The sequence below is a fragment of the Phaenicophaeus curvirostris genome, chromosome 9 (genome assembly GCF_032191515.1).
Source record: "Phaenicophaeus curvirostris isolate KB17595 chromosome 9, BPBGC_Pcur_1.0, whole genome shotgun sequence".
NCBI classification, from domain to species: Eukaryota; Metazoa; Chordata; class Aves; order Cuculiformes; family Cuculidae; genus Phaenicophaeus; species Phaenicophaeus curvirostris.
In genome coordinates, this window is record NC_091400.1 from 300170 (window position 1) to 311163 (window position 10994).

The following is a 10994-nucleotide window of genomic DNA, read 5'->3' on the forward strand; positions in this document are numbered from 1 at the left end:
TGGAACAGCAACAGCTCTTTTGGAAGTTATGACTCTCTCCAGTATCAGCCCTGGCTTGTTCATCCTCCTCGCTCGTCTACTGGACCTCCTTCATGCTGTCCCCTGGTCACATGTGAGGAGAAATGGGGACAAGTGGGGTAGAGGAACTGGACATCAGTGCAGACCTCAGCTGCACAGAGATGTACAGCAGGAGGCAGGATCTGGATACACATTTCACCTCATTCGTCACACCTGGATCAGTTATTTTAAACTGTTCTTGCATCTCACAGCCACATTTTGTGCCGCTTCTCCCGGAGATCAAACACTTCCCACTGGTCTCTTGGCAGGTCTTGCCCTGGGTTACTGCATTGTTCCTGGGGCAGGGTGTTTGGCCTGGAGATGGTGTGTATTTGTCCCTATCCCTCTGCAGCCCCGGGTGCTCCCTTGCCAGCGGGAAGGCCCAGCTCGCTTGCGTGGACAGCTGAGAAACTGAAGTTACTCTTTCAATTCCTGGTAGACAACCTGGAGGCAGAATCCCCACCCTCCATCCATCCCCTGTGGCACGGACGGACTGGTAATGAGTCTCTGTCCTGAGCATCTCCTCCTGCAGGCGTATCCCCACCTCTGCACACCCCTTGCAGCCCAACTGCCCAAGAGAACTCAAGCTGCCGTAGGCACCCTGGTCTCCACTGGAGGAGAGGGGCTGAGGCGGACCCCGTTGGGACACCTTCAATCCCAGGCACAGGCACAGAGCGTGAGTATCATCTGGGATGGGTGGGGATAATGCAGCAGGAGCAATTTGGGTGTGCACGTGCGTGTCCACCTGTCTCTGTGTCTCGCTGTGTGTCTGCCCGCCTCTCCACCTGCCCATTTTTGCCTGTTTCCTTCTGTGTTTCTGCCTCTCCTCCCCTGCGCATCTGCCTGTGTCTTTCTGCTCGTCCCTTTGTCTGCCTGGCTCTGCGCACGCCAATGCACACGTTTGACTGTGAAAGCGCCTGCACACTCGGACACGCCCGTGTGTCTCTTTGCGTGCGTGACCGTATCCATCTGTCCGTGCGCGTCGTGCGCTCCGTGTCCGTCTGTCCGTCCAGCCCTAAACGCATCCATCCCTCTGCCCCGCCCTCCGCCCCGGCCCTTCAGCACCACGGCGTGCGGACAGCTCCCGCCGCGCCACGTGCCGCGCTCCCTGTCTCATAGAACCATAGAGTCATAGAATTATAGGATCATGGAATTATAGAACCATAGAATCATGGAATCACCAGGTTGGGAAAGGCCCACCGGATCATCGAGTCCAACCATTCCCATCAATCACTAAATCATGTCCCTCAGCACCTCGTCCACCCGTCCCTTAAACCCCTTCAGGGAAGGGGACTCAACCCCCTCCCTAGGCAGCCTCTGCCAGGGACCGATGATCCTTTCTGTGAAATATTTTTTCCCAGTGTTCAGCCTGACCCTCCCCTGGTGGAGCTCGAGGCCATTCCTGTCCCTTGGGAGAAGAGCCCAGCTCCCTCCTCTCCACAACCTCCTCTCAGGGAGTTGGAGAGAGCAATGAGGTCTCCCCTCAGCCTCCTCTTCTCCAGGCTAAACACCCCCAGCTCTCTCAGCCGCTCCTCTTGTTCTTCAGCCCCTCACCAGCTTTGTTGCTCTTCTCTGGACTCACTCTGGAGCCTCAACATCCTTCTTGTGGTGAGGGGCCCAGAATTCAAGGATTCGAGGAGCGGTCTCCCCCGTGCCGAGTCCAGAGGGAGAAGAACCTCCCTGGCCCTGCTGGCCACGCCGTGTCTGCTCCAAGCCCAGATGCCCTTGGCCTTCTTGCCCCCCTGGGCCCCCTCCGGCTCGTGTTCAACCAGCACCCCCAGGTCCCTGTCCTCCGGGCAGCTTTTCCCCGCCCCGCTCCCCGTGCGGCTCCCGGTCCCCGCCCCCCGGTACTTAAGCGCCGCCGCGGTGCCCGGCGCTCCCGGCGCCATGAGCCGCATTGCGGGGCCGGCGGCCCCGGAGAAGGAGCAGCTGCGGGCCCTGAACGAGCGCTTCGCCGGCTACATCGAGCGGGTGCGGGCGCTGGAGGAGCGCAACCGGGCGCTGTCGGCGGAGCTGTGGGCGCTGCGGCGGCGCTCGGACGAGCCGCGGCGGCTGCGGCAGCTGCTGGGCTCGGAGCTGCGGGCGCTGCGGGCGCGGCTGGAGGAGGCGCACGGGGAGCGGGCGCAGGCGGCGCGGGAGCGGGCGCGCCTGGCCGAGGAGACGCGGCGGCTGCGGGCGCGCTGCGAGGAGCAGGCGCGGGGCCGCGCGCGGGCCGAGCGGGCGCTGCGCTCCCGGCAGGAGGCGGCGGACGGGGCCGCCCGCGCGGGCCTCGAGCTGCGGCGGAGGGAGGCGGCGCTGCGGGACGAGCTGGACGAGCTGCGCCGGGCCCGCAACGAGCTCCGGGACGGCCCCGCGCCGCCCCCCTCCCCGGCCCCGCCGCCCCCCGCGCCGCGCCCCGACCTGGCGGCCGCGCTGCGGGAGCTGCGCGCTCAGTACGAGGCGCTGGCGGCGCGCAACCTGCAGGCGGCCGAGGGCTGGTACCGCGCCCGCTGCGCCCGCCTGAGCGAGAGGGAGGCCCGCGGCAGGGAGGCCGTGCGGGCCAGCCGCAGGGAGGCCGGCGAGTGCCGCCGCCTGCTGCGGGAGCGCCTGGCCGAGATGGAGAGCCTGCGCGCCGCCCGACAGGCCCTGGAGAGCCGACTGCGGGACCTGGAGCGGCGGCACGGAGCGCAGGCCGCCGGCCTGCAGGTGAGCGGGGGGCCCCGGCACCCAGCGTCCCCCGACCGCGCCGCCTGCCCCGCGCTCCGCACCTCCATCCGTCACAGCATCCTCCTCCCGAGCATCCTGCCCCGTGCTCCGCACCTCCATCCATCACAGCATCCTGCCCTGTGCTCAGCACCTCCATCCATCACAGCATCCTCCTCCCGAGCATCCTGCCCCGTGCTCCGCACCTCCATCCATCACAGCATCCTGCCCTGTGCTCAGCACCTCCACCCATCACAGCATCCTCCTCCCGAGCATCCTGCCCCGTGCTCAGCACCTCCATCCATCACAGCATCCTCCTCCCGAACATCCTACCCTGCACTCAGGACCACCACCCATCACAGCATCCTCCCCCGTGCTCAGCACCTCCATCCATCACAACATCCTCCTCCCAAGCATCCTGCCCATCAATCAGCACCTCCACCCATCACATCATCCTCCCATGCATTGTGCCCCCCACATTTGGCACCTCCGTCCATCACAGCATCCTCCTCCTGAGCATCGTACCAATCGCTTGGCACCTCCACATGTCAAAGCATCCTCCTCCCGAGCATCCTACCCCTTGCTCGGCACCTCCATCCATCACAGCAATAGAATCATAGAATCACCAGGTTGGAAAAGACCCACCGGATCATTGAGTCCAACCATTCCCATCAATCACTAAACCATGTCACTCAGCACCCCGTCCACCCGTCCCTTAAACCCCTCCAGGGAAGGGGACTCAACCCCCTCCCTGGGCAGCGTCTGCCAGGGACCAATCACCCTTTCTGTGAAAAATTTTTTCCTAATGTTCAGCCTGACCCTCCCCTGGTGGAGCTTGAGGCCATTCCCTCTCGTCCTGTCCCCTGTCACTTGGGAGAAGAGCCCAGCTCCCTCCTCTCCACAACCTCCTTTCAGGCAGTTGGAGAGAGCAATGAGGTCTCCCCTCAGCCTCCTCTTCTCCAGGCTACATGATGAAATTATTAAATGACCTGTGGTTTCTAAATCAAACCCTTTCTTGCTAAATATTGAACCTTATGTCATACCTGAAGGATGCTTCTGTTTCATGCTCAAGTAACCCTTTCTCCTTTTCAAGGCTGATTTTGCCAGGTTCTCTAGAACTCGTGACTGTAGCTCCAACCTACTTGCAATCTTCCCAAATAGTTGAGGTTTTCTTTGACAAGTACTGTGGAAATGAGCAATAGACAATACTTCCTGTAATGGGTGACAGGATTACACACAATAATCTTCTTAAATAGCCACGATGCTTTGTGAAAAGGGGGATTCCAGGCACAACCTATCAGTTGGGGGAAAAAAATTAATGAAACTGGATGAAACAACGGCATGATTGCAATTGCTTTAGGCACAGCAGAGCAGCTTTTTACCGTGTGGCACTGAAGATCTGCTCTAAGTGTGGTAATACTTAGGAATCTTTTGAACAATGTGTGTATGTAGCAGCTGAATGGCCACAGCCAGTGGAAAGTGATGGAAATGTGTCTTAGAAGAGAATAATCCTATTGTTCTAGCTTTTAAAATATTCCCGTAGACTGCTGAAGCCAGGATGTGTCTTCATATTCGTGGGCTATCCAGTCAAATCTGAGCTGATACGTGAGGGTTTCCCGTTTGGGGACTGGTTTGCAGTGGCGTGGGGAGAGGGTTTGATTCAGCCGGCTGCTGGAGCAGGGATGCGGAGGAGAGATCCTGGCAGGGTAGCGAGGGTGACCCATTTCTAAGGAGCGTTTTGTTCATGCAGGCAAAGGGCAGGGGGCTGTGGGAGAGTCGGAGCAGCAAGAGTGGGGCTGTCACGGGTCGGGTCACCCCGAGTTCCTCCCTGCTGTCAGGGCTTGGTGCAGCAGAAGCCTGGCTGCGTCGCAGCTGAGCTTTTAATCTGTACTGCAGTGAAATCCACACACATCCCAGGGATTTCAAGTTGGTGCTCCGATGGTCTCCCCATGGCCCCGTCCCACCTCAGAAGAACGAGCTCCACGTAGCGATTTTGCTGTGCGAGATGCTCAGGGCAGTGAGGTCAAGGTCGAGAACCCATGGATGGCCCATAAATATCCTGCAGGGTGCGATGTGCCCAGCGAACTTGACCGTGAGATGCCCTGTGCTGCGTTCAGGGTGAGCTCACGTGGCTTCTCGGAGGATCTTGGCGCAGTCTGGGCTCGTTACACCAGGCTTAGCGCAGCCCCCCTGCTCCTCGGGCAGCTCCGCGTCTCGTCTCTGCACCAGGAAGGTTGTGCAGGACACAAAGGAGTCTGCAGGACGGAACAGGATGATGTTGCAGGACAAAACTGCTAGAACAGAGGAGCCTGAAGCAATCGCAAAGGCCTGGCTGCGGAGGGAGTGAAGGAGAGGAGACGTTTGGTGCAGGGCTTTGCAGGCAGGGCTGCACCCTCACTTAAATGCAAACTGCTTACTCATTCCTGCTCCAAATCAGGCTCCTCTGGTGCCACAGCAGGGTGGCTGGAAACCATCTGATTGGGAAGATCCCTCTATGAGTGGGTTTTGCTGCTTTCAGGCTGCTGCTGTAGGAGAGGTCCTGCTCCAAAACACGCCCCTGAGCACCCTTGCCTTTGCAGGACACCATCGGGCAGCTGGAGGATGAGCTGCGAAACACCAAAAACGAGATGGCTCGGCACTTGAGGGAGTACCAGGACCTGCTTAATATCAAGATGGCACTTGATATCGAGATCGCTGCCTACAGGTGAGGCTGCTCGGACCCTGCTCCTCCCAGAGGCCTCCAAACCCCCGGCCCTGCCACACTAGGGCATTTTCAAGGGCCCAGAAAATACCTGGGCACGCACTTGAGGAGCAACAGCATCGTATTGCTCATCTCCCCTGCCCAGACCTGCTGTGCTCCTGACCAGGGAGCAGCCGTGGGTCCATGTCATGCCTTGATCTAGCAGCCACAAGACACCTCATCCAGCTGTCCCAGACCCAGGGGTTTCTAATGGGGATGTTTGGGTTTGGAAGCCTGGCTCCCTTGTTCAGGGTTTAATTTTCCTGGAGTTTCTGGATAGAGAGGAGGGAGTGGTCTTGTACCACGTATTGCAAGTGATTGACCAAAGCTCCATGGTGCAGCGCGACCCAAACGGGCATTCGCTGCGGGCTGGGGTGACAGCCTGGGGGGCTCAGACTTGCTTGCAGGTCCCAGCACCCCCTCAGGCTTTGCAGAGGCTTCACATTAGACATCCTTAGCCTAACCTCTTCCCTTGTGATGTGCTTGCAGGAAGCTGCTGGAGGGAGAGGAGACCTTCTTTGGCATGGGAAGCGTCAGCCTTTCGCCGCTCAATCCCCTCCCCAACCCCACTTACTCCTTCCAGCCAAGAGGTTTTAGTTCCTCTACTTTGTCCTTCAAGAAGGAGGAGCAAGGAGAGGTTATTAAAGTGACGTCTAAAACATCATCCAGCCGGGTTGAGATGATTAAGGGAAACGTAACCTCTGCCAAGAAAGGAGGGAGATTAAACCTACGTGAAGGAATCGTTGTGAATGCAAAAATGTAGCTGTCAGGAGCCCGTCCAGTTTGCATTTGAGGGGGAACAGTCTCCATTCGGCCTTTAAATTACCCCTCCAGGCATAAACCGCACTGGGCTGGCAGGAAGCCCCTGTTAGAACCATGTAACCTGGGGACGCTGACCTGGGGCTGCTTCTTCGTGGTCCTGCAACGCGGAGGCCGAGCTTGGCACATTGCTCCCCTTTAAATGGGGCAGCGGCATGGGCAGGTAGCTAGATGCATGTTGGTCGTTGTTGTGGTGACACAGGGGACTCGTAACACCCACCATCCCTCCTTCCCTCCTCCTGCAGCGGGTGAGGGGGGGCTGGCTGGGACCATGGCTCAGCAGGCTCTCCGGGGAGTGGGGTGGGGGAAACAACACCTAGTTTCAAGGCTACAGACCTTCATCTACTGTCCAAATCCATGTATAGGTAAACTCTTCCTGACTCCTCAAGCCCTAGCCATCTACTTTTAAATCCAGCAGCACAGAAATAGCCATACTGGACTGTAACCACACCTGACACCTAGTCTATAAGCCACTTGCGTTTTAAACTATAAGGAATGTTCTTTTTATTTGGTCCTGACAACTCTGTCTGGGATTTGGCAGTGTTAGTCCTGCCAGGCACGCGGGGTTTGCTGGCAGCAGGCGTACGGGCACCGGGTGCAGCGAAGGCGAAGGCACCACCACGCCACAGGCACAGCAGCTCGTCTGGTGTCACTGGCTCTGAAATATTGGGGTCTCCAGCGTCCCTTGTTTGGCTGCACAGTCCTCACATGAAACCCCCCACGCTCACACTAGCGTCACACGCCCCAGCCGGCACTGGGAAGCCGCAGGACTCCTGAACACCAGCCTGCAAAGCATCCTCGTCTCCGCTCACTGTTCCAACGTGTGCCAAATTTTATATAGGATTTACAACCTTAGGTTTCCTTAAATGCCTTAAAATTGCCAGCGATCGCTTTTGCAAGAGCCGGAGACTCTGCGTGTGCGTGTGTTGTGTGTCAGTGCCCTGGCAAGGTTATCATCACGAGACCTCACTGCCCCCGCGGTGGTGCCAAGGTAGTTCCCGGAACCAGCAAGTTGTTTGCTCGCACTCTTTCCTCTTCTGTTGTAAGGCACAAGTTAATAATTAAAAAGAAAGGAATAGTTACACGTGGATCAAACTCAGCTGTTTCGTCTTTTTTTCTGCTGCTTCGGTTCAGGAACACACAGAATCACCAGGTTGGAAAAGACCCACCGAATCATTGAGTCCAACCATTCCCATCAATCACTAACCCATGTCCCTCAGTGCCTTGTCCACCCGTCCCTTAAACCCCTCCAGGGAAGGTGACTCAACCCCCTCCCTGGGCAGCCTCTGCCAGGGACCAATCACCCTTTCTGTGAAAAATTTTTTCCTTATGTCCAGCCTGACCCTCCCCTGGTGGAGCTTGAGGCCATTCCCTCTCGTCCTGTCCCCTGTTCCTTGGGAGAAGAGCCCAGCTCCCTCCTCTCCACAACCTCCTTTCAGGGAGTTGCAGAGAGCAATGAGGTCTCCCCTCAGCCTCCTCTTCTCCAGGCTAAACACCCCCAGCTCTCTCAGCCGCTCCTCTTGTTCTCCAGCCCCCTCCCCAGCTTCATTGCTCTTCTCTGGACTCGCTCCAGAGCCTCAACATCCTTCTTGTGGTGAGGGGCCCAGAATTCAAGGATTCGAGGAACGGTCTCACCAGCACTGAGTCCAGAGGGGGAAGAACCTCCCTGGCCCTGCTGGCCACACCGTTTCTGATCCAAGCCAAGATGCCATTGGTCCCAAGATTCCTGCTATCTCTCCTCCACCCTGTCTGCACGCTCAGGGGTTAAAAATAGCCTCTTCATTTGCCTTCATAAGTGAAGATAAAACAATTTAGACAATAGCAAATGGAAGCAGTGAGGGTGCAGCCACCTCCCAAGTAAACCCAACAATCAAAGGTGCCCACAGAGCTGGGACAACCAGCGCGGCCTTGCACTCAGAAGATGCCCATGCTCCCCCTGAGCTACCTCCCTCCAGGCCTCCTTTTCTATTGCCGTCTTCTTCAGGGCTACTTTCACCTGCCTGCTTGTAGACATCAGAAGGCTTCTACAGGGGAAATGGGGTAATTAATCCTCCTTTCTATTCCCATCTTACTGGGTTAAACACTAAGGCTGCCAGAGGAAAGGAATGAGTCACGCTGCAGATGCTTAAAGATTTATACCTCTGCAGAACCTCGACCTCTCAGCTGAAAGGCAGCTGTGGACACAGACTGTGCCACCAGCTCGAGGAGAAGCACAGTGGCCACTTCTCCACGATGCTGTGTTGCCTTCACTTCACCTTTGTGCTGGAAGAACTCCAGCCTCCATGCAGCCCGTCACAGGGCTGGACGGGTTTTTTCCCTGCACGGAGATGCTGGTCCCTGCCCCGTGCAGCTCTCCCCCACGGCTGCCCGGCTCTGCTCATTCCACTGCCACGTAGGTGAGATGAGACAATCTGTGCAGCCTGGGTTGTTGGCTGGGACAGGCCTAGGTCACATTCCTGCTGCTCCGGTGAGGGAAGGGCCTTGTTTCCATTGTTATCCTGGAACCAAAGGCCCTTCAGCTCCACCAGAGGTTCCTGCAATAACTCTGTGCTGAGACGCACAGCTCCTTAAAAACAGAGGCAGCTGCTGCACACAGAGAAGTTTTGCTAATGACTCTTGTCCGGATGCTGGAATTCATTAGGGAGAAAGCCAGAGGAAAAAAAACCCAAATATTTTCCTTTAGCAGGGATGCAGACATCTTTCCAGACTGGGAAGAAATTCTAAACAGGTAAATGTGAAGTCTGCAAAAGAAACACACTTTGTTGCTTTGGTAACAGGTAGCATCACCAGTCCTGTTACACCTGCATTCAGGAAGGGGATCACAGTAGCAGTTTTAATTGCCTGCCCTCACACATCCAGCAGCAGCGTGGAGTCGACGCATAAAGCACTTCATAGAAATTATTGCTCTCAATGGACAGAGCTGAGAAGTGAAGAACACGGCCCAAGGTCACAGAGCGAGTCAAGGACAGAGCTGAAAAGAGAATGCAGGTGCCCCTGCATTCAGTTACCTGCTCACGCGGAGAAGTCCGCTACCACTACTCCTGTTCTGTATGCTGTGGCACACAAATAATCTGTAATTTTATTGCCACCGATAGATTAAATGTTTTCCCATGTCCTGCGAGGAAGAAAAAGAGGATTACAGGTTCTTGAAGGGTATCGCACTTCCCACCCAGGGAGTCCTTACCTTTCAGTCCCAGGAATATGCAAGGAAGGACAGACTGCTCCATCATGTAATACGACCACAAGTTACAGAAAGCTGCTGCGAGCAGTGTGCTCTGAGCACGCTGCGGTACCTTGGAGCGACTGGTTCCCTCCCAGCACCACACAGAAAAGGCTCCAAAGCAGCTCTCCTAGGAACACGCGATTTTTCTCAATTTCTGCCAAGTCCCCACCACCCACTTTTCTGCTGCTAATGTTTCCCTTGGAAGAAAACAGACATTTCCAAACAGACTATTTTACCAAGCAGTGAGAAAATACAAGCTCTCTTTTCCACTTTGGTAAATATTTCTTTTGCAGATCACTGCTGCTTTGACGCAAATATACTGCTGTTACACTAAATCAAACCCAGTCAAGACGCAGCTCCAGCAAGAATTCTGCAGCTGCAAGGCAGCCAATCAATGCTGCATTTCACCTCAGACAGGATTATCATTTATCTCTCAAAAAAAATAGCTTGACCTGTTCAGTGATTAAACCGGTGTCTATGGCAACTTCATGAAAACTCAGCCAACGTTAATAACCATTGGCTCATTCAAGCAAGACCCTCTCCAAGATGACACAGATAAAATTCAGCTGAACTAGTTAGGATAACAGGAAGAAAAGGAGGAAGAAAAAACAAATCAAAAGCAAAAGTGGTGAGAATGCACCATTTGCAGCATGCTCTCCATCTCTTGGCAAGTATCTATTGCAGCAAAACAAGTACCTTTTAAAGTACCTAAACATTCAGGCTGGCACCTGGTGCACTCTACTGAGCATGCAGCACGCTAGATGATTTATCAGGACAACAAAGGAATGATCTCCCTTTGAAGAAGGAGTTGTAATACATAAAACCTCCTACATCTCCGTTAATAGATTCCCTTGCTACTGCTGGAGTGAATCTACATTTGTATGGAGCATAAATTTAATAATAACGATACTCCACTCCGAAGAAATGTGAAAATAGAAATGCCAGGGATGTGATTTTGCTAGTGACTGTTAAAATGCATTAACATAAATCACTGGCACATAAATGCCCGATGAGACCCTGAAAAGAAATTCACCACAGACCAGGATTGGACAGGCTTGAATGATTTTTTCGGTAGAACCCCCGGGTTGTTTCACACGTATGGAAATAATAAAGGGTTCTCCTGGGTCGTGTGCATCACAGCCTGGTGGCAACGCAGATCACGACTGGGTGCAGCTGAGGTGTTCAGGACACAGAGATAATTAAACATTGCCCTTCCATTTAGAGGGCTCAGCCGCACACTTCACTTGTCTCTTGAACCTCACCTGCTTATTACACAAAGAAAATGGGCAGATCATAACCAACACGGCTCAATGTTCATGACTGGATCATGGCTTCATTCTGCATTTGTAAGAACTCCTGATGCCAGGGCTCATTGTCTCCTCTTACTGGGAATTAGCAAATCTGTAAAGCAACTCAGAATTATGCTGCAGTACAAATAGTATTTAGTTAGGACTGTGTTAGCTGTGACGCTGC

General features: G+C 55.2%; 1 protein-coding gene across 1 annotated transcript; it reads left to right on the forward strand.

Annotated features, from left to right (window-relative positions):
- The first annotated feature begins 1918 nt into the window (after positions 1-1918).
- Positions 1919-7390, forward strand: INA (internexin neuronal intermediate filament protein alpha). Its single transcript, XM_069863830.1, has 3 exons — positions 1919-2742; positions 5319-5443; positions 5969-7390. Exons 1-3 carry the CDS (start codon positions 1945-1947, stop codon positions 6240-6242), a joined length of 1197 nt encoding a protein of 398 aa, XP_069719931.1. The 5' UTR covers positions 1919-1944; the 3' UTR covers positions 6243-7390.
- Positions 7391-10994: the final 3604 nt, after the last annotated feature.

Coding starts and splice junctions, on each gene's coding strand:
- INA (XM_069863830.1), top strand. CDS start 1,945: ATGAGCCGCATTGCGGGGCCGGCGGCCCCGGAGAAGGAGCAGCTGCGG. Junction 2,743..5,318: donor CGCAGGCCGCCGGCCTGCAG/GTGAGCGGGGGG, acceptor TTGCCTTTGCAG/GACACCATCGGGCAGCTGGA. Junction 5,444..5,968: donor ATCGAGATCGCTGCCTACAG/GTGAGGCTGCTC, acceptor ATGTGCTTGCAG/GAAGCTGCTGGAGGGAGAGG.